We start from the raw sequence: 24,292 nt of genomic DNA on the forward strand, positions 1-24,292 counted from the left end.
GCTCTAATAATGTAAAAGCTTCCATGCAATTAGTATCGTATGACTTTTTTTTTTTCTTAAAAAATATCCATACACAGATAATGTTTTAAAAAGTGAAGACCATAATGAGAAATTAGTTATTACTAAATATTCCTGGTTATAAACCTAAAGTGCCTTAAGTTGTCCATGCAAATGTTTGTTATGTTTATTGATCATAAAAATTATCAAGAATTAAAACAAGATTCTCCAAATCTGTCCTTAGTCAAAGAATTTTTCATGTTTCAGTAGTCAAATATATACACAATTAGTAAGACTTAAGCATTTTTTGACATCAGAGGAATTGGTATTTTTCAAGTTTTGACAAGCTGTTCTGTCATACCAACCTCTTTCATAAGTGCTTTTCCAAGGCGCACCACTTTTGCAAATAAAATGGGATCATGGGAGAGATGAGGACCGAGGTAACAAAGCATGTTGAACACTTCCTTTCTCAAGTCCTCAAAGCTGTCTGCTTGTTTTGGTGCTCTCTTGTTTGGCAAAGAAGAAATTGGTGACCCTTTAGCTCCTTTAGGTACACCAACTCTGAAAAATAAGATGTGCAGCATTTCACGTGAAACAGAAGTGAAAAATCTCAAAAACTTATCAATACAGTTAGGCTTATTAGTGAATTCATGTTTATAAATAAATAGCAGTTTTCCCCTATGTAGCAACAGAATTCTACTTTTCACTTTACCTGCGGTACAGAGGTTCAATTGTCACGTGTACAAGCTGGCAAAGGGCAATTGCAATAGGCTTGTGTGAAGTAGCATAAAACGGAGGCATCTGATCCATAATACTTTGTGCGTGCTGCCAATCACCAATTTTTAATAAAGCTTCCAATAAACCGAGCTTTTGATTATCAGGAGGCTGCAAGATAACAAACAATGAAAAAGTGTATTCATAAAGTCTTCTTAATGTTTCTCCTTAAGCAGTATGCACTGCAATCCACAGCTAGAGAAAAAAACCTAGTATTTCAACTATGTAATAAAAAAATATGTAAAATAAAAATCAGCTACACATTTACACAATAAGCACACTTCAAAACCAGTAATAAAGCAGCCCATGTGGAATCTAACATCTGGATCAAAGAGAAGAGTTAAAAATGAAGTTCAAAACAGAAGTTTGTAAAGTTGTCTGACACGTCTGATCATGTACTTTTCAAAATGTCACAATCTATTGCAGCTTATTTCTTTATATGACATTTTAAGAACAATGCAAACATTTAACAATCTTTTGCATTGTGTGTTGTTCTGGATTTAAAAGCAGAAACTGCTCTTGCAAAATCAGATTATTTAAAAAACCAAAGAAACAAAAACCCCCAAAACCACACCAACACCCCACACACACACCCACACCCCCCCCACCAAACCCAACCCAGACCTTTACCTGTCTCTTAGTTTGCCTGTACCGTAAGTTTCACATTAGCATCTACCCTAGGAGAGTCTAGTTCTAAGTGCAAGTCTACAGCAAGTTTTCCAAATATCCCATTTTTCAATATAGGCATAAGAGGAAATAGGAGCTTACAGTTAAGATCATGCCCTGAAGCATTTTTACATGGGCATGGTATTGATATATTTTATTGTCATAAATTGGTTTTCCCTGGTCCCCAAGGTAAAAGCCTGTCAGCAAGTGACTAATAGTAAGGAACAGGGACTGCAAACTAGCTGTATGTAACTACAAACCGAAGACAATGTTTACACCAAGGGAAGGAAGATGACAAGTCTAGGACAAAATGTTTAAGTATTTTAAGGCAAAAACTAGTTTTATTTAAATCATGCAACCAGACAAAACAGACTGACAAGAACAAAAATTAATTACAAAGCAGACGTTTCTATGGTTCTATAGTTTGCATGTTTTTTTATAATATTTTCTTCCTTTTAAAACTTCTTTATGACACTGGCAACTTTTTCTGATATTTTGAAAACAGAAAATAGTTTAATACATAGTAACATGCAGAGGAAAGTTTCAGAACAAAATTAAATGCGCAGATCTTGTCTATATTCATGTTGAACTTCTGTAGTAATTTTAGCCATTCCTTCCGGGGGAAAAAAATATCTGCACATCAGAACAAGATGAGCCTCAAAGATTAAAAACATACATGTGCAATTAGCAGCGCACACACTAACGTTATTTTATCATGTAACTACTTCAAGTTCCTTTCATGCCAAGGGTTGCCTTTTTAAGTCAATATATACTATGCTAAACAAAAAAGTACACTGATCCTTTACTGAAGTGTTTAAAAACTTCACTTGTGTAGTATACACAGGAAGGTTGAAATTAATGTTCAATACAATAGACCTCAAACTAAAAGTCATGTTGTTACAAAAAAAAAAAATCACAACCGTTATTTATTTGATATGAACATACTAGTTAAAGCTGAACACTAAACACCAAATTTTTGGTGATTTGGGTTTTTTGAGTGATTACTAACTATATGAGAATCTGTGTTTCTACTCACGCAGTCTTTCTTGGCTTTATGTGTTAGTATGCTGTTTTGTTTCCAAAGCAGTCACTGCTCACACACACACATGCTGCTTGACTGGGTCTCTCTTTAGGTAAGGAAACTCTCCTGAGACATGCTCTCCAAAAGCAAAAGTATACATGGCACAGGCAGGAGTCAGTCTGGAATTGCTCTCAAATCCAGTCATTCGGCTGAGTTCTGCGATCTCTCAAGTATCTCCCTATTGTTATGTCAAATGCATCTTAAAATGCAAAAGTAGTACTGGCAAATGCATTATCCAAGTTATTCATATTAGAGTCATGAGATAAGAAGTTTTAACCACACAAAATAAGCATTTTGTGGATTTAAAAGAAAAATGAAGTCAGTAATTGTTACACACTATTTTCCTCATCCAGGCATTTATTCCATGGTACCATATAAGAAAATTGTACATTAGAACTGCACACTGGGTACTCAAATTTAGACTGTCAATAGCTTTCACACGTAGTTACTCTACTGATTGCTATGAATTGCACAGCTAATCACATACAAAAATATTAACACAGAAACAAGCTTTTCAAGAAACAGCATGTATTGCATAACAGCATGCAAAGAGTCACAGGAATTGTTTTTAAGTACAGCTCTCCATTTTCCCATCACACAGGCTCAGGCTTTGTTATTTGTCATGGTAATCCTTCAGAAAAATGTTGCTCCAGTTTCTGCCAGAGCTTTAAATTCCCTAGTTCTTAATTCTAAAGCTTAGCTATAAAAACGGTCTTAATTCTTCTGACGTTACTTGCAAAACATACACTCCCCGTGTCCCATCAGGAGTTTGGTTTTCCATCAGAACGTGGTGACATGCATGCTTCAGAGACTACCAGGCAGCCTCAGCTGACTGCAGAGAAGGTGGACCAAAGCAATGTGGTATAATCAAAAGGGATACTGAAACAAAGAGTGGGAGGGAGATCAGAAACTTAAAAGCTAGAGAAAGGAATCAGTTTAGGCAGCAGATGCAGAGCCAGAGAGCAGTGACTGTATCAGCTGCCTGAGGGAAGAAAATTAAATTAGATTTTTCAAGCTAGGCAAGAAAAATGGAAGGAGGAAGTAAGGTCAGATATGTACAGAATCAAGGAGGGGTAGAACAAATAGGAGTGAGTAGACAAAACAGACTGATATAATGAATCCAGGAGGATACAGAAAATTAAGAACCGAAAATGTCAAGACTTATGGACTCCTCCCCAGCATGTCACTTACAAAATGCAAATACCAAGCTTTTATTTTACTTTTTTTTTTTGTTTTAAATAAGATGTTCGAGCAGTACTTAGACACTCAAATGAAGATGACAACAGAAAGGCTGCCAAAAGATTAAATAATTTTGGTTTTAAAGTAAGGCTTAGACACACAAACAAATTAGACCTAGGGCAACATGAACAATACATGATGTTGTAGCACCTTAAATAAAGAATATACATTTACACATACAAAGATACAGATTTAACGGAAAGCACAGCAGACAGTTAGAATTAAAAATGTTCAGTTAAAACCTTTTTCTATGATGCAGGATAATCATACCAGCATTCGTAAGTCTGGCAATTCTTTATGTCCCAATTCTCGATTGCAAGAAATAAGGAATAAGCTCTTACTCCTGTCCTCACTTTTAAGAAATCAACTAGGATTATACTATCTACAGGTCCTAGAAAACACAGTTGTTAAAGATTGCAAAGTATATGAATGCTGGGACATATTCAGCGGAGCCAATACAACAAAAAGGGAGGAAGAAATTAATTAGCCATTGAACCAAGAACATTAAATCTAGAGAAATCCAGAACAAACACCAAACCATGCATTTTTGCACATTCAATATAACAGAAGTGCAATCAGAGGATAGCTACACAAGCCTTCCAAGAAGAGATACACAAGCCTTCCAAAAGTAGGTACCTGTGTGTTTCAAATAAATATTAAAGTGTTTTCATAACAATTATGTTTAATTTAAAATAATTTAAAAATCATTTTCTTGGAAAGGAAACTATTCACAGATGCACACCTTTTCAGTTTTCTCCTCCTCTTTTTCTTTTTCCTTCTCCTTTTCCTCAGCCTTTTCAGAGGATAAGACGACCATCGTAAGTTTTCTGACAATTTGTTTAGCTTCCACTATCTCTCTCTTATGTTCCTCAATGATGGCATTATCCCCTGGAAGAAGCTAAAAAAACAGAACAAACATTGTATCTGAAAATTAAAGTGACCTACTGCTACTTTTGACCACTTAAGCTCAAAGCAGAAACTTGTCCTTCCTTGTTACTGATCAGATAAACTTACTCCCTGAAAGATTCTTTTCCTTGCTACCACCAACCCAACAAGGAAGTATACTGTTAACAGAGTATTCTGAAATCAAGGACTCATGAGAAATAACACTGTGCTACTTCCTCTCAACTGTTAGTTGTATAAGCTCCTCTTCTCCTCTCCAATTTACCACTCAGCTGAGCTATATGGTGACAATTGCGCACATACTTGATGACAACATTTACAAAATTCAGTGCCTTAAAACAAAGTGAATACTCAAAAGCATGAATTTTCACCTGCTCATCTTAAAGGGAAAAAAAGAATTTCATCACCAAGGAAAAACAGGTAACCCACTTAAGACACATATTTTGATTGCACTCTATTTTAAAGGAATATCATTTAAAGCTTACCAAATTTCCTATTTATCAGCAGTGTGGGTTAAACACATGTAACATCTGTTCCTTAAAAATCATCTTGCATGAAGTGATACCTAGTATGATAAAACCTCAGCATAGTCTTGTACCTGGGAACAATCAGGGTGAGGAATATAACCCTGCATTCAAAAATTAAAAGGCCAAGTTGTGAGACAGAAGAAAAGCTCTTTTTCTGACAAAGCCAAATGTCAGTTTGATTCCTAAAACCATGCTCAAACTTTTACTGCAAGTAAGTAATCAAAACTTACTGTAGAGTCATGACCTCTTTGTGCTGTATCAAGTAATTTTTTTTTTTTAACAATGGAAGATTTTTACTGTTTTTTTCTACTCCCAAACTGACAGTACAAGAAGGAAAGGCTAAGCATCACCGTCTCCAGAGAAAAGATAGTAGAATTCCTCAATTTCATAGAAGTTAGGGGAAGAAAGAATCCCACTTGGAAAGGTAAAAGGGTTAAAGAGCTACATTTTTCTCATTTGAAAACAAAGCTAACCTACTACAACTCACCAAGAAATACCTAGTGTGGAAGTTCAAGGGGTAAATCACATCTTCAGGATGCAATATATATTATATATGGTCTTGTGTATATATACACAAATAGAAAACAGTTCTTACAAGCTTAGAAGGGAGGGCAGAGGTGGGGAGAACATTCTTGATATGAACTATAATCCTGACAGCTGCTGTTGTATAGGAGCCACACAATATATATCACTTAAAACTCAACACCTACACTCTAATTATTTTCTTGAATAGCAAGTTAAATTAAGCCCAGACTGAAAAGAGGAAAAAAAATGCCATCCCAAACACGCAAAGACAAACAGAGACTGGCAGAGAGATTCTGGAATGAAAGTAGATTAAAAATGAGACTGAAAATCAACATGACTAAGGTGAACACTATAAATGCATGTAGGGACTATTCCAGCTGTGAGACTGTCAGAAAACATGCCCATACCTATACAGGTCTGAGCTGGTATTGCATAGGCCACCCACTGTAATTCCAAGTCTGAGCATTTGTTTTGTGAGCTTACAAACATTCCTTAACAAACTAGCATTATCTTCATGCGTTCCTCCCTCCACACCTATTATCTGAGACATGCACTCCTACTCTTGCTCCACTCAACACATTTTTATGTGGCTAGAAGCTCCCTATGAAGCCAGAGACAGTTATTGACAAGTCAGATTGTGACTAATGCTATTAACTGCCACACAAATTAATGGCAGGACTACATTCCAAAATTTCCATAGCTGTAACTAGAGCTCATTTCCTTGATTTCAATAGAAGAGCTAAGAGTCTTAAAATATCTATGGGTACACTGAAATTAAAAACTCATGTATAATGTAAAATTGTTTTCATAACTGTAACATTATGTTTACCATCTGCCAAACTGGTATGTTGGCTGGCTGATAAGACTGTCAGACTGGAGAGGATAAGTGTCTCTGAATAAACCTGAACACATAACTCCATTTTCCTCTTCAACCTAACAAATGGTCAGAATTCTTGTAGACTGAATGAGAGCGCTATTCATGAACATGCGAGAGTTCAAAAAAATCCTCCTATTAAACTGAACAAAGAATGTTAGGAGCTAATTGTCCTACCTTTTTTATTTTTTAATTTCAAAAATTGATCTCAAAGCAAAACACTCAAAAGGGTCTAGTTCTTAAGGAAGATTACTCGGGCATTTAAAGCATACTTGGGCATTTACCTCCTATCTCCTGTTCAGGCAGGAGGTAAACTATCTGGAGGATGTTAAACAGATAATTCAAAGAAAGTGTATCAGTATTTGTATCAGTGTGTGTTTATCTGAATACGCAGCATTAGAAAGTGCTGGAAATTTTAAAAGACAATGAACATGTACATATACTGGTATTACACAGTATGTCCTGAATCTGAAGTTTCAGCAACAGGATAAAACGGCTGGCTTTCTTTTTAAAATTTTCTTAGTTTTGACATTTGACAGAGTAGCACTGTCACTTACATGAACATAAAGATCTTCCAGATCTATGAGATTATGTTGCAAAAGGACAGCAGCAACTCTGTATAAGGAGGAAGGTGTCTCACCACTTGGATCCTGAAAAGGAAAAGAATTGAAAATTTAAGAAAAAAAGCAATCAGACCACTGCAGAAGGTCATGAAACAGAAAAGAAACTACTCAAAGTTCAGACGAAACACATTACCCACAGTTCTCCCTCTTATTATGTTAACTTCTATTACTCCAAAGCCACTAGACTTAACTGTGATACACAATCAGAATTTTCAGAAACAAAAACATTCAACTATCTTCACACCTTATGGTGCTTGTATGCAATTCCCAACCATACATTTAAAAAAAACCTGAATATTTATTTTATCAAATAGCAACCATGACTCCCTTGCAAACACGCTCTTCACTCCTGGGGACAAGTCTTTTGTTTATAAGGTAGAACCTTGTCATTAAATGCCAGTCCTTACTGAACTACATAAGTTCAAATTAAAGGTATCAGGGTTGTTTTCAGCTGTCTTGGAGAATTCTAAGCATTCTCCTCTAAAATACATTAGTGACTTTCACTCAAATAATGAAATGATTGCTTTCAATACTGGAACTTTACAACTTAGAAATTATTTTTCATGTAATAAAAAAATCTGCAGCAAAAATCTGTTATCACTGACTGCAGTTCAACACAGAGTACAACCAACCACCAAAAACAAAAATGAAGAATGGAAATACATTACCTGATAAAATTTGAATTTGAACCCAAGGATATGGCATAGAGTTTGAGGTTCACACATGTACATGTAAGACTCTATCAGTGGTACAAAGAAGTCATCATACTCAGGCCTACACTCATAGACTTCTAGGATAATATCCAAAACTCTGTTAGGATCAAGGTTAAAACATCCTAGTGGAGAAGAACAGAGTAGAAAAGCTTAGCATTGCTACTTTTCATCATTCTGTTACTAAATCACAAATGCATTAAAGTTAATTCTTTTCAGTTAAAATTGAGCCTGGATTTAACTACAGCAAAATAATCTAGATCATCTGTAAATACAGCATCGATCATTTTGACTTATGTTGAATACTGAACTAGGCAAAGATACTAAACAGGACTTTCAAATCAGGTTACAGAAAAACTAGAAATTACCATCTTAAGCCAAACATTTACCAAGTATAAAACCAACCTCACTAATACCACAGTGCCAGCAAAAGGCATGGGCTGCTTCCTCTCCCCTTCTGCTGGCACACATTAATGCAGTCACACAAATCAGCTAGCTAGAAATTATTTTACACCCCAAAAATTGTTCTGGTTTGAGCTAGACCCCAATCCACCTGGTTGTATGGTCCCATCAATTCAGTATTATTGCTAGCATTACGGAGAACAGTTTATTTTGAGCAGAGCAAGAGCCAGGATACAGACCAGGTAAGCCAATGTTGTAACCATACTCGTATTTTACTATATAGGCTTTTCCACCAAACCTCCGGGAGACGTGCTCAAGACAGAAATATTACTGGTATCAAAAGAACCCACATCTAGACTATTTTCTTCATTGCACCATGAGAAGTTTTATCCAGGCAAACCCACTATGCAGATACATAATCGCATCAGTCTTTCCTTCTCAAAAGCCATTTCCACTACACCAGGACCTACTTCAAGTCAGTACTTGAAAAGAATTGACAATTTATAGGAAGTCTATTTGCAATTCCTAAAATTCCAGAAGACAGAAAAACGTTGTTATAAAAGCTCTCAAGCTGAGTGCGTATTTTTTACTGTAATAACTAGCAAAACCATCCTCTTCTCTAGCTCTCTTCCAAAACAAGTAGTACTATTACAGGGATTTGACAGTCTCAGGCAAAATTCTGTGATAGACAAAAAATTATCTTTCATAAAATAGTACCATAGCCTTTTGAGCATTACTGCACTGGCACCATATGAAACAGGCACTGGTGCAAACATCAATGTCTTGTGCAAAACTCTATTCAAAAAGGAAGTGTAAAACATGAGGAAGATATATCCTGTTTTTAATATATTTTGCACTTGTGACACTCTTGCCAAGACTCAACTTAGAAATATGGACAAAATCACAAACAGAAGTCGATAAAGGAAGAACATTTACTACTTCTCATTTCTCTTCATAAGGAATCACTTGTGCAACTTCTGTAAGACTAAAAGAATATTCATGCATTGAACTGAGTACCTTAAAATAGCTAAAAGCATTACCTTGTTACACTCCAATCTGCCTGCTAAGAGATCACAAGTGCATTATCAAAAAAATACTGATGAAATGAATCAAAACCACAACATGCATATTTGAGGCTGTACCATAAAATCAGTATCTAAACCAAGTTTAACTACAGAACATCCCCAAAATTAATTTTAACACAGAAACTGGAACTTCCAAATGTCATAATTCTATTCAAGCTGATCTACCAATACGTGTTACACACGCCTGCATGATGTATTATTCGGTCCACAGATGATCTCGAACAGTAGTCTAAAGTCACTCTCTGTAATAAGACCATGTAGGAAAACCAATGCCCATATTGCTTCAAATTCCTTACCTATTAAAGATTTGATATTTTCAAGGATTAAATCACTAGTGATATTTCCAGATAAGTCTTGCCCCAGTTCTGCAATGAGCTTCGCATAACCTTCATTCTCCTCTCTTAACAAATTAAACTTCTGTTGCTTATAACTGCAAATAAACAGAAATCAAACTAACACATGTCCACAGTGAAGCTTATTTATGCTCTTAATGATATTAAATTTGTTATACAAAATGCTAATTTTGAACATATTTTTAAGAACTTGGAATTTACTTGAGCTATTGCAAAATCAGAGAACGCAGTACAATGAATACCTGCAAGGTAGCCAGCATTCTCCAAACAAATCCAGCTCTTCTTTTATTTCAAATGCAGACCATTTAAAAGCAAGAATATGCTTATATTTAACAGTAAAGCTTGTTCTTACACACTATGCTGGAGAACTGCTCTGTAATAGTCCGTACGTAAGGACCTATTCTAGTTTCAAGTGGTGTTCTTTGAGACTGAAACATTGGATGCAGAGACAAAAAACAATCACACACCACAAAAATAAATCCTGTGTTACCAAAACTACCATAACTACATTTGCTTATTTATGAATACAAATGCCCATACTTTACTGATGCAACAGCAGTAATTAATTTTCTTATACTTTGTAAGTTTGCATTTGTCACAAATTAAATATTAAGTATTTAATCTGCACATATGGAATCACTGTAGCAATAGGTGATTTACATTTCTCAAAAATTTGAAAACTAAGAAGGATAACGAGGTTCTTTTGTCAATGACAAGTGCAACAAAACACATTTCCTAAAGAAAATTGAGTACATTAAAAGAAACATTACACATTGCTGGAAAACATTGTTACCAGATAAATTACCCCTGCCCCTCCCCATCCGCTTCCCAAACAACCCTTGCCCCAAAACTTACAATAGTTTTGTCTTTATTTTAACAGATTTCTGATTGAACTGTTGAGACTGCTTGATAAGTCCTAATGACTCCAGTGTCTCTGGATCTAAACGCTCCTTCAGGACAGTGTCAGATACAAGATACTAAAAAACACCAAAACCACACATCAAATTTGTCAATTACAAAGACCTAGAAACCATCTGATTATTACTTTAGGCTACATATATGTTCTGACTACAAAAAAAAGTTCAAATATCATGATATACGACGATATTAAATGCATTCTGCTTCAAACATAGAGGTGGACAAAACTGAGAAACTATTTAACTGAAATTGGAATTTTACAGTGGTAGACTTCTTAACACAAGAGCACCTTGAAAATCAAGCCCTTGGAGCCTAATTGCTGGTTACTAAGTATACACTGCATAGCATCTAGGTACATTATTACCAAGAACTGCATATTTACAAAGCTTATACCCATTCTCTCTCATATTCTGGGAGAAAGAGCCTTATTTTCATATGCTGAATTTTTCTGCAGATCAAGCTTATTATGTGTGGTTAGGAATGCCACTTCTAAAGACAGAGGAGGTTGCATAAGGGATAAGTCCAACTCAAAATGTACTTCAGAAGTAAAATTTCTGTTGAACTGACAGGGAGAAAAATTTGAATTATTTGAAGAGTTTTGAGAGAACTTAAGGGACAACTGTACTATATTACTCTACCAAAATGCTTTGAAGATGTTTTTTTAAATTATTTGGGACTTTGTTAAGACATTCTAATAGTCTTTTCCTCAAAAACAAAACAAAAACCCCAAAAAAACCTTTCTGATTTTTCTTGTCCAATTTTGGCATATACTTTTACCAGAAGACTTTTTAAGTGCAACTTACCAAACAGGCTAATACGAGTTGGGTAAAATGATCCCTCTTACTTTTTTCTTCTAAGCAACTTGTTTCAATATCTATTATAAAAGATGGAAAAAAAGGAAAAAAAGAACTCATTACTTGTGGAATTTAGAAGAGTTTCTTCTTTTTATAACTACTCTGTTACATCTGATCTAGTTAGTGGTGTCCCTGCTCACTGCAGGGGGGTTTGACTAGATGACCTCTAGAGGTCCCTTCCAAACCAAAACATTCTATGATTCTATGATAAATGCTGATGATAACACAATGTAAAGGAGGTTGTTTAAAACATGCTAGCTTCTTGCCACTTTCCACCTACTCATCCACCTTGAGGTCCACATAATATTTTGATGACAGCTCTCACATCCACAAATCTAATGAGCAGGTAAAACAGAAGCCAGAGGAATGCCATAATAATTTTTCTCACCCTTCTCTCTGTTGCAATAAGGTTTATGGCAAGCATTAAGAATCAATAATAAGCAGAAAAGAAGAGAAACACAAATCACTGAAAAGAACTGCGTGATCCTATCCTTAATCTAATGTTCTAGTCTCCTTCCCTGTCTCTTCAGAATAACTACCATTTACTGCCTGGTCTGCAGTCTTTTACTAGCTATGACTCTGTATTTCCATTCTTTTCTTTTGCATTGTCAGCTACTGGATGCAATTCATAAATTCCCTCCTATGGGAAGACAGGCCATAAAACAACAGCCAAGGAAGCACACCTGCCTAAAGTAGTTTAAAAAAGCACATCATTAGAGGAAGCGATGAGCTGCAAAAGGAGTGGAAAACTCAATAAAAGAATACAAGGCAGACATTACAAAAAACAAACACACACACACCCCCAAAAACCCAGGCATACCCGCAGAAAAACTAGACCCATAGAGAAAACAAACATCAACAACAAAAATCTGAGAAAGAAGCCCCCAGACAGACTGAAAACCAGAGATGTAGCAGGGTGGCAGCGGAGGCAACAGACTGGCCAGATCAGTCTGTACCCTGGCAGCCAAGCCTCTCAGCCAAAGAACAATCTGCAGAAAAAAATTAGTCCAGGGAATGTGGATGAGTGGATAAAGTGAATAAATCAAAATCCTCATATATTGAAACACATAATGTATAAGATGATGAAATTAGGAGGAAAAAAATCCTGATAGCAGCAAATACTGGTTAGAGGGAAAAAGAGTTAGAGGAAACTCATCAAAAACAAGCAAGAAACTGTCCAACATCCTTTGTCCCAGAGTTTGAAACCTAGCCCTTTAGCCATACTATTTCTCTGCTACTAATGGAGGCGCAGCATTTGGCTACATGCCAATTTGAAGGGAAGGCGACAAAAAAAAAAAAAAGATGGGGGGAGAGCAAAAAGAAGAAAAAAAGGCAGACAGGTAACACTAGTTTCAGTTATTCAAGTTGTTTAAGCAGCAACTAATCTAAGTTTCCTAACCCAGCTTAAAAAACCAAAATGGTATCAGTATAATACTACATTATATAAATTATTACAAAAAGATGACACAAGTACACAGCGTGAAACATTATGAATAAACCAAAGTCAAAACTCATCATTTAAATGTTACAGAACTGAGGCTGCATATGCAAACTTAATTAGGTGCCTCGCTGCACAAGCGGCCACAGCACAGTAGACGCCACACTCCTTCAGGATACAGAACAAACCAGGATCTGTGATGGGCAGTGTCAAAACAATTTACTGAGCTTTGTTGAAAGAACATTAAGACACATAGAACAAGACAGAAATCAGAAGCAGTTAAAACTATGATCTGGAAAAAAAGTATACAGGATTAAAATTCTAAAACCGTCAGAAAAACAGCTTTGCAGCAACATTACAACATAAAAATCCAGAAGTTATTACCAGTACAAGAAGTATGCATCTTTAAAGCCTGCTCAGTTGGCAGCTAGTAACTTGGCAAATGATGTCATTTGCCTTTAGATTTCTGGACAATTAGTACAAGCTCCATTTCACTAAGAGTTGTACAGTTGTACAGATAAAAATATTTACAGACTATATTCTGAGAACAGGGAGTCTGCCCACCAATAAATCAACTTTTATTTAAAATACTTCTGAGAATGATAACAACACTAAGTCACTGATTCCATTAGCTAACATCCAACATTCTTACAAGCTAGATCCTTTAACTATTCTTGGCAGATCAATTTCCACTGCCTTTAATAGGTAAACTTCTGGAAACCGTAACAGAACAAAGCAGAATGAAAAGACATTAGCAACTGAGATACAGATACATGGAAGAAGAATAAACATGTTGTAAAGAAGTCAGGCTTTACAGATTTAATGAAGTTTCCTGAAGAAGTCAACAAGCTAACTCACAAAGCATGTAATACTCCTGATCTGTCGCAATGCTGAGATGAAGGGAACCCAACTTACCTAATATGCAGAACACATCAGCTAGGATGGAAGGCATGTCTTCCCGAAATTCCTAAAAAGGAAAAAGATTACACTTAGTGAATACAGAAACTCCAATATGTACAGTTGGAAAATTCTTATTCAGTTACACAAAACAACACTTCATCATAAAGTAAATCCACATTATTTAATAATGCGATTATTCCTAATTATATTAATAATTCTTATTAATTAATAATGAAGAGGCTCAATTATTGAATAATATCTAACACAAGTGCTGTACTTTTAAATTATTGATATGTAATGAAATAACACAACTCTTTAATGTAATTCAAAACAGTATCTAGTGGCCAGGGACAAACCCCTCTGGTTACTACCACCGTTTCTCTAGCACAATGGAACTCCCTGTCTGAAGAGCAGCACAGTACAGTAGACTACACTTGCTCAGGCACAGAACAAATTACAACTTCCTACAGTAACTAAAGACCAAACATTATCCCATGCTACCCCAACAGCAAGGTGCACTTCAGCCTTGACTACTCTCAAACCCAATGCAGAAGTTTAAAAACCTAAAAAGGTTATGCTAGAATAGATTGCTCTTTTGACACAGACAGAACATTAAGAAAAAACATCTTCTGCAGTAATCTCAGAACTTACAAAGAGCAAGAAATCATTACTAGAATATTTTTTTAGATGTGGGGTTGGTTTTTTTTTTCAGTTGTAGGTTTGATTTTTTTTTTTTTTTTTAGGAACACCAACATTTGGTAACCTTTGAAGTTTGGAGGAAAATACTCTTTTTCCCTACTTTCTCTATTTATTCAAAGAATTTTAACAAAAACCTTTTTCAAACAACAAATAAGTCTAATGCATTATTTTAAAGGCATTAAGACAACTCAGTAGTAAAATGGCAGACATGCACATTGCTACACTGTAAGAAAGATGTAAACTATAAAAACCAGTAGGTGGCATTACAGACATGCTGTATCAGCAAGTAAAACCTATTTTTAGCATTTATAAAAACCTCGGTCTTCATATGCTTTTTAAAAGCTATTTAATTTTTAATTTATGCTGAAAATGAATATATCTATTCTTCACCACAAAAAGTAGGACAAAAAACACAAAACCCTGACAGACTACATATATTTCAGGTGCACACAAATGAAGAAAAAGGACTTGACAAGAACAACTTTTTAGACATGGAAAAACAAGCCTGTTTAGTATTATCCTGCTTTATTTTCATTCGGACTTTTATAGCTTACTAAAAATTTACTAAGTATGCAATTTTTACAAATATATACTTACTATGACATCACCAAGAACATTAGAGGCTTGATCATGCTTTAAGTTTCCTCTGACAACATGGTATGCAAGCTCATACAAAGCCTGTTGGATATCTGCTGAAAGAAAACAGAGAATTACGGAACATATTAAGTAATCCTTGATCTAACTTTTAAAGCAATGTTTATAATAATGCTGTAGACTTCAGACACCCTGCAAGTAAACGGAATATGCTTCTCTTGCCAGTGAGGGGAATTACTTTATTACTGCTGACAGATTAAATCTGAGCATCAATATCTAAGACTTCATGCAAGCACATAGTAATGATCCACTTTCCCTAGAGAGTTTATGGATTAACAGTAAAATGGGATGAAAAACTACAGTCCTGCACATAACTTGAGTCTTGGCAGTTGGTTTAATAAAGACAGCTTTAATTTATAATTCACGTTAATATTATATTTTATATATACATAAAAATATAATACATAGAAAACATTCCCGTACTTTTTCTTAATCATATCTCATCACAGATATGGTTTCAAAAACCATTTCTCTAGGAGAAAGTAAAATTTAATTGGAGAAAAAATGCTTAACAAGGGGGTTTTTTTGAATTTTATTTTTTTAAGTCTCCCATAACTGAAGAATGCTGTTTTACAAAGGTTTATTTTAAGCTGAAACACTAAACAGAGATACTGCATCTGAGAACAATCTTGCAATGTTAAACATGGCAGTTGCAAAACCAGCTATGGTAAACTTGTAAAGAATTGTTCTTAAATAACACACTGCAATGATGCTATACTTTTTAGTATATGAAAAATAGTAAAATCTTATGCTTTTACCTTGTATTTGCACCATGTGGTTTGCTCAATAAACAATATTCACAATGGGTATACAACTTACAGATCTTAATGACTTACACCAAGTACTCAATAACTGGGTGACTGTAAACCACTGTAGCTGCATTAAAAGCAGATTTATTTATTTTTTTAAATGGACAGGTGAATTTTGCCTATCACAGTGTTTTTGGCAAAGAACACTAATAGCTAAAGACTTGAATATAGCAGGATTGGTTTAGACATCAATCCTATGGAAAACATGACTCTACTACTTTGAAGGCCAATTCAAGAGGGCAACTTGGTGCAGTACGCAATTTAATAATTTACAATGAACCCAAACCAGCCATAAGCAGAGCCTCAGACATGCCTCTGCAAGTGGTTCCCCAAAGCGTGGAGACTTTGTTATACAGGCACATTGCTAAACCTGACCCGCCTCCATAAGCTTGTGGTATATTGGACTTCAATACATGTCTTTCTGGAGCTAAAAGGCAGAAATGCAAGTGCCAGTGCAGTTTTCAGAACAGGATCCAGGTCACTTGGACTCCCAACAAATTCTTAGCAGCCAGCATCTCTGTACGTCACTCCAGATTATCCATATTTTCAGGGGTTTTTCCATCACGACAAAGACTATTTCTACTGTCTATTATGTCGTCCAATACAGCCACTGCATGTATCTAGCTAGTCATTCCCACTGGATCTTTTAGATCCTGACAGCAAGGACAAAGAAAAAGAAAACAGCATCTAGAAATTGTCAACCTCTGTCTAGAACAGAGGACACCTGGTGGCCTTTCTTCAGAAACTTTGAGACTAGTGATTTTGGTTTGTTGAACAATACATTCTTCTTAATAATATTACTTATAATTTACACTAAAATGTTTTGGTTTATCTTTTCTGCTATTACAGTTGCCCATTATGACCGATTTAGAGAGAACCCAAAACACCATCTGAACAGCACGGCACATTTGCGGCCTTAGTAAAGTGGAAGCTTTTCTTCCAACAGTTTCTGCAAAGCAAAAAATTAATTTTTCTTTAACCAAAGTTTTCTTGAAGTGTGAATTTAAAAAAACTTAAAGACAGTGGTGTCTTTTAATAGCAAAGGAGAAAAAGTCTATAACTCAGGTACTGTTGTAAAAATTACTTTCTGCAGCATACAATCACACTCGCATGCATTAGTGTTCATATATTTAACTTTTAGAATAAAATCTAATTGTACACTGAGTTTACAAAATGGAATTCCATTTCCACAGCACAGACCAAATCCTGGACTACCCCAACACCATCTCCTACTGTCCAAGAAATTTCTCACCTGAACATCTGAAGACAAACCTAGTTGTGGATGTCTGTACTGCCTTACTACTTGTGGTATTTGCCTTTAGCACACATTAATGACCACCGTATATGAATGTTCCAAGCAGACACATGCATGATCAACTGTTTCCAGGCTTTTTTTTAAAATAAAAAACCCAAAACCCCACACAACTTACCTCTGAAACCGATATTATCATGGCTTTTGCTTTCACTGAGAGCGCGACATAGCTGCACACTGAAATAAAAAAAATACAAAAAATGAAAAACTGTAAGAGTAGTTAGATATTAGCATACACACACAAATGTTTTGGGGCTGGTTTTTTGTTGTTGTTCTGGCTAAAATAATTTTAAATTTGGGCAGCTTAAATGGCTGACTACATTTCAATTTTCACAGAGTAAACACTAAATCACAGAAGCTCCACAGCAAAGAAGTACAAGACTCACAGTAGATCTCATACATGTTTATATATCATATACTTAAAATATTCTTCCTAACATTACACATGGTTACACACAGAAAAGTGAGCTATTTGAGTATGTGAAAGGAAGCATAGAAGTCCTAGTATTAACTTACTGTTATTAACCAACAAGGAAATGCTTCTCATAGAAATACCATGATTATAATAATTTTCAATTTCTGGCCTGTAAAAAATTTTTAACTATGTGCATGATTTCCTGATAAAATGTTTTATCAATGTTACGGCAGAATTTCACCTACTCTAGTCACTACGAGAATCCATTGCAGGCTGCAAAGACCTGTCATGTTACATTGTCTTTAGTCACTCCCGGAGCTCCCTCAACAAAATTAGCCATACGTAAAAAGTACAGTAAATACTGTACAGACTGTTCCATGAAATATATTAATAGCTCTGTGTTGTAAAATATATGCTTAAAGAGCAGGCTTCTCCACTACACTGACAGCTTAGAAATGGAGATGCTTACAAGCGACAAGGATTTTCCCTCTCCTCTACTGCTACTGTCACCCTAGCATAAGGCTTCAAAAGCAGTTTCACATTTAAAAGCAACAGTATTTTTTAAAAGGTAGCGATTTTCCTATATTATAAAAGACAACAATGAATATCTTAAGAACTTTCTTCACACTTGCAGATTTTCAACCACGAATTTTACGTGTTTTTAATCAAAAAGTCTTTCATGTGCAGAAACTGAAGACAGTATCAGAGCTACATTGTATTCCTACACAAGATGGCAAGACTACAGTTTCCTGTGCGAGCAATTTCGAAGCACTTTCTCAAATAAGGCAGGTATGTACAATTATTAGAGGCTTATCATGAAAAATAAACAGTAAAAAAGGATTCTGTAACAATCCGTTACTCATTCGGTTTGCACCCTATACAGATTATTACCTCTCTAGCAGGACTGAACAACTGTTCCAGCAATCAAAGGATTATAATTAGCAAATACAAAGTCTATACGCCCTTTAAAGACAATTGGAAAACGGGCAGTTTCACACATAACGTAAACAGCAGAAACATGCAAGCTCAGCAAAAAGCAATGGTTTTTAGCATGGCTAAGATGTTCTAAATGCTACTGATGAGAATGCAACGTATTTGGAAATAACCAGAACAGAGACAGCAAAACAAGGGAACAGGTAATTAATTTTATTTTTCATGAATGACAAGTGCACTTTTTCTTTTAAAGAAGCAATAGATTTTTTTTTCCCAGCTGGCCCCAAAGAGTGTATCAATTTGATCTGAGATTTTCCTAAATTTTAATTACCATCCTCCATAAAACAAGTTACCCTATTAGCACTTATTTCTAAGCTCTGTACACAAATAACAGTGAAGTGAAACATCTGATTCCAAAAAATTATCTACGGAGATGCACACTTTGACCGCTATGTCATAAGATGATATCATCAACCAGGTTACATGAGCAACAACCCTATCTGCTTAGACCAAAGAGTTCCCTTAAGTACATCTTAATACAAAATAATTTTAGCCTCTTCTGATTCCCTTTTCAGCAATACCAAAATAGTGCTATCAACTTCACATTACTTCAAGACACAAATCTGTTTGATCATTCTAACAAGAAACCCTATTTAAAATCAGTCTGTAAAACTATTTCCTTTATATTTGTAATTAACCCCCCCCGAATTATTAAACTGGAGGGAAAAAAGCAAAATTTTCTTTTTGTGAAAGTCTATATGGGAAAATTTTGGTAGTAGAAAAGATGTTGGTATTACTCTTTGGATGTAAATCAATAATTGTGCTTATATTCTTTCATACAAGTACTCTATTTCCAAAGGAGGATGACCTTTGCTGAAGGTGCTGTCAGACAGTACAGCTGAGCTGATTTAATGCCTTGCTGCTGCAGAAATGGACACATTCACCAATACTTCTTTCCTTCTTGGCTGCAGTTCTAGCCCTCATGTCAGTTAAATCAGCTAAATAAGCTGACAAACCTGGCAAAAAAATGGTCAAAACCCAAGTCTTCTGCCACCTTTTCAAGTTGAAGCAGCTTACCAGGAGGTCAGGTAAGCACCAGAGTAGAGCGCCCTGGTGAATTGAAGACAAGGCAGAAGCCCTCCCCTCCAGCACCAACAAGCTGTGAGATTAGTTCATCGAGTCTCAACTGAGTGCATCATAAATTAAAATCAAAATACTTGTGCATTCACAAGAATAAAAGTGTCAATGTTAGTACAATTAATCAACTCAGAAAAAAGCCACACCAATACTTTCCCATTTAAACAATGCTCAGGACAATGGGAATTTATCAGGTCCACTTTTCAGTTCAACAGACCCAAACCGTCTGCTGTCTGTTAAGGGTTCATTTGAAACTTTCAATTACTCCAAGCCTGTAGTTCACTGCTGCAAGCTTAGGGTAGAGCACTTCCCTACTCTACTAAAACCTACATCTCTTCATCTGAAGATAAAACTGTGTAATATATGTAAGATACAATTTAAAAATAGGATAACCTAGAGAGTAAAAATAATAATAAAAAATAATTACAGAATCCCTTCTGAAAACCAAAGTTTCAAAATTAAATTTGTTTTGGACTAAGATGGGATAGATTTGCTTAAACAACAAATTCTGAAGCAGCATTGAGCACCTACCAAACAAGTTTGCATGGCAGAGCCAGTAACTGAACCTAAGCCTCCCAATTCATACACAACATCCTATATTCTCAATTACACTCCCACACACAGTACATGGCAGTAATTATCACAAAGTGCATGTGCCTGCAAACATTTAAGTACACGCATAATTTAAGTGATGTGGGTAGTTCCCTAGTTGAGAAAAAGTACCATCAATTGCATTTTGCACCCAGGATGGCAAAATTACAGCTAAATGCTGTTTTCTTGACTCTCAGCCCTTTAACCCAACACTGTGACATTCCTCGTGTAAGTGAAGTAACAAACACGGTGGGAGTGCTTGAAAGATCAAGTCTCAAAATTTCATGTTCACAGGATGTTAAGCCTCTTGAGGCTTAACATATTGCATAAACTGCCAGCCACATACATTATTAAAACCCTACTTCCCCACTAAAGTGTCCCCAATGTGTTTAATCTCAAAAAACTAGGTAAGGTATCAGTCTAATAAGTGCTTGCCATTGTATGCATATTTATAGATGTCTGTATGGGCTACAGTCATAGACCAGCACCTTATAGTGGAAGACACTATGCAAAACCATACAATTTCACTACAAAGGACAGTGTAAGACAGAGAAGGGTCTGAACAAAATAGAAAATTACAGATAAGATTACCACATCCTGACCAATTTATAGTTTTGGCAGCTAAGAACACTTGAAACTACCACATGATGTATATTTATGTATTTGTATTAGATATTACTACACATCAGTAGCTGGATTCAAATAAATTCAAAACTCTGAATTAAACTCAAAGCATGTATAGCTCTGAGCAAGGCCTCTGAACAATTTCTAGGAAGTCAATAGTCACCGCTATGTAAGCTCTACAATGCTGCCTCACCAATTAACACTACGACACTCTAAGACACATACAAAATTGTTACCTCCTGGTTTTTGGATATTACTGTTGTATCACGACAAACTGATCACATCAGCAAAAATAAAGTTCATTATTTTTCACAGCAAAAGATCAGTCAGTTTAAAACTGATTTCTTTAAAACATCCCTATATTTGATTGTCTTTATAAAACAATCAAACTTTTTCTTCCTTTCCCTGCCTCCCCAACAGCATCTCCCGCAGACCACCACCCTACCACTCAGGATCACATAGGAAAATATACAGCAAACATCTTAAGCATCCATTATTAATTGCAGTAGAAGTTGAAATGCCAAATAAAAACAAATAATTTGCTTCTCTCAAAACAGTTTCATATTCCCCCAAAATATAAAATTGTGGGTTTATTTAGGTAATTAGTAACTGCCAAAATACTATCTTGGGCTGATCTAGTCAGATCATATAAGCCATTTCATGCTCCAGAAAATAAATATTTTTTTTCCATAAGACCTAATCTTTTCTTTCTGCTATTTATGAGGGTTTTTTTTTTCTGTAATCCTCACTTTTCAAGAAAGTTGGTATTTGTCTCCCTGTGAATAAGCCTACCACTTTGTTTAAAAACACAACAAATCCCTCCATAGAAGCGCGAATGTACTCTGACTTCGTGCATGGGCTTTATTAGACCAGGCTTCCATGGAGTGAAAAAAACAAAAAAAAAAATCCCAGAAAACCACTTCAAAAATTTTTGCAAACTCTGTATTTTCTAGGATTGTCGGTTTTGTCCTTTTGCAGTATCCTTCCCTTCCCCACTTTTCTAACTTGTTTATCAATATAATGCAATGTCTTGGCTTTGAATCACAAACCCTGAGACTGGAATTGGGGCCTAGATTTAGGCCTAGACCTAATTTATAGTTCTGGGTGTATTTGTATTAGATAAATAATTCAATAAAAGTAAAGAAGTATCATGACATGTATTCCCCTTCAAATAATGTTTAAAAATATTTTGTGTGTTTAATTTTGGAGACAGAGCATCATAATTTTATTTTCCTCCAGTAAAACGGGAGATAGGAAATTCTGGACAAAGAAACACAAAGTTTCACATTGAAGTGTCTCCCAAAATAGTTAGTTTCCTAAAAAGTTCTCCTGGCTACAGATAAATTCTTTTGCTTCTAGAAAATAAGTTCATACATATTACACTTGCTTATAAAGCTATCACTGCAAAACCTGACAACAGTTATCCAGACACAATCACATTTCTTTTAAAACATATGGCCTCTTTTACAAACTACTCTTTCAATCATGCCTGGAACTGCATTTAAACAGTATATCAAATGAAGTGTAAATGCCACAAATACAGGAATTTAGCCTATCATTTTGCTTTATTGGTCCTACAGCAGATTAACACTTTCTTCCCATCACAGTTAAGAACTACTCCTCTAGGGGGAAGGGAAAATCATAGAAGGTTTTATCATGGTCAAAAGCTAATCTAACTTGCCCCTTATTTAAAAGTTCTGAGAATTCAATGCAAACAATGCAGCTGCCATTACATGATCATCTATGAAAATTCTGTCCTCATGCAAACTCCATACAACTGCAGTGATCATAACAGGGTAAGTTACAGAAATCATAATCATAAGTCATTTTTGCCTGAAGTAGTCACATAACAAACATTACAGAAAAGCCAGCAAGTGCATCTACACGTATATGTATAAAAAGGCAATCTGTTTTATTATAGTCATTTGTGGATTTTTGAAAGGTATCAGTATTTGTTTATACATTTTATTCTGTGTTGTTCATACAGAAGCTTCTAAACACTGAAGTTTAAAAAAAGGTTTCTGTGCTTACTGCATAAATATCGCCGTGCTGGATGCAAACTCAGCTATTGCCATAAAATCTTAAGCAGGAGATTTAAAAAGCAATGCAAACATCAGCATTGCTTGGGGACTCCCGAACACTTTCATTCTTATTGGAAATTCAGGTACAGAAGAGATTTTCATTGGCTTTGTATCATTCACATCAAAACACGTTAAACTTAAATGCTAATGCGATAATGTTCTAGCATAATTCAAAGCCAAAAACGACATGGCTATAAAAGGGGGCCCCTTCACTACAAAATGGAGTGTCTGGGGAGAACGGTGTTTTGTGCAGGGAGTCTCTATGTCCTCTCTTCTCTACCCCACTACTTTTTTCTTCATGCACATAGAAGATCCTTACCACATCTGCACAACCTTTTAAAACAGATGAACAAAAGAAAATAACAAGAAGAGTGAATATCAAGAAACATTTCTCACAGTGATCCTCCAAACACTCATATGAAACTGTAGGGGTTTTTTAGTTACAACAAAAACCAGAAGTGCATGGAAGAATTAAAGTGAGGGCATTTAAAAACATAGTTAGTACACAGGACACCCTTGTCCAAGTTAATATAGCAACATGAAATGGACAAGCTGGTGAATAACCCCCTAAACAGATGCATTTCTGAAACACAGCAGGCAACACAGTTAGTGAACCTGATAAGTTAAGATTGCTTAAAAGAGATACACAGAAGGCCCTGAAAGGGAAAGCTCCTAGCACACCTGGATTGATTTGGGAAGCTGCAACCAGACCCCTTAGCACACAAAGGTTACCTTGCAGGGTGAAGAGGAACGACTAGCTGATCCTACCTTGCCTGAATCAAAGAATACAGCGCTAGTCACCTCGGAGTAGGTAGGAAGGTGGGGACAGGGGCCGAGACCTCAGCCGGGAAGGTCAACATCGTGGAACCAGCGAAGCAAGAACGCCTCGGGCCCCGTATCACCCCGGGGGGGCGGCTAAAGAGAAGCCCGACACCCGACAAACCTGACCCAGAGGCAGAAAGGGGGCGCTCGGGGCGCGGGCGCCAGCAGAGCTAGGCCCAGCTACCGGGGACGAGTTTCGGCGGAGGTCGTCAGCAACCGACAAAGGAGGCCGAGCCGGATAGGAAGGCGGCCCGGGCCCTCTGCCCGACCAGGGTTTCGTCCCTAAGCCCCAGCAACAAGGACGCAGCTCCGAGCGACGTCCTCCCCCGCCCGCTCCCACCTCTTC

General features: G+C 36.0%; 1 protein-coding gene across 1 annotated transcript in view; it reads right to left on the minus strand.

Annotated features, from left to right (window-relative positions):
• The window catches only part of THOC2 (THO complex 2), a 50,742-nt gene extending 26,758 nt beyond the window's left edge, over positions 1 to 23,984 (minus strand). Inside the window, exons 1-12 of the mRNA XM_035891963.1 lie at positions 23,926 to 23,984; positions 17,462 to 17,520; positions 15,166 to 15,260; positions 13,885 to 13,936; positions 11,481 to 11,551; positions 10,615 to 10,736; positions 9,703 to 9,836; positions 7,878 to 8,044; positions 7,144 to 7,236; positions 4,500 to 4,655; positions 710 to 882; positions 363 to 558 (exon numbers count right to left, since the gene is read on the minus strand). Coding sequence (XP_035747856.1) covers positions 363 to 558; positions 710 to 882; positions 4,500 to 4,655; positions 7,144 to 7,236; positions 7,878 to 8,044; positions 9,703 to 9,836; positions 10,615 to 10,736; positions 11,481 to 11,551; positions 13,885 to 13,936; positions 15,166 to 15,260; positions 17,462 to 17,520; positions 23,926 to 23,984 — 1,377 coding nt within the window. The remainder of the gene's footprint in view (positions 1 to 362; positions 559 to 709; positions 883 to 4,499; positions 4,656 to 7,143; positions 7,237 to 7,877; positions 8,045 to 9,702; positions 9,837 to 10,614; positions 10,737 to 11,480; positions 11,552 to 13,884; positions 13,937 to 15,165; positions 15,261 to 17,461; positions 17,521 to 23,925) is intronic.
• Between the last annotated feature and the right edge of the window lie 308 nt (positions 23,985 to 24,292).

The sequence above is a fragment of the Egretta garzetta genome, unplaced genomic scaffold, assembly GCF_000687185.1.
Source record: "Egretta garzetta isolate BGI_Z169 unplaced genomic scaffold, ASM68718v1 scaffold53, whole genome shotgun sequence".
NCBI classification, from domain to species: Eukaryota; Metazoa; Chordata; class Aves; order Pelecaniformes; family Ardeidae; genus Egretta; species Egretta garzetta.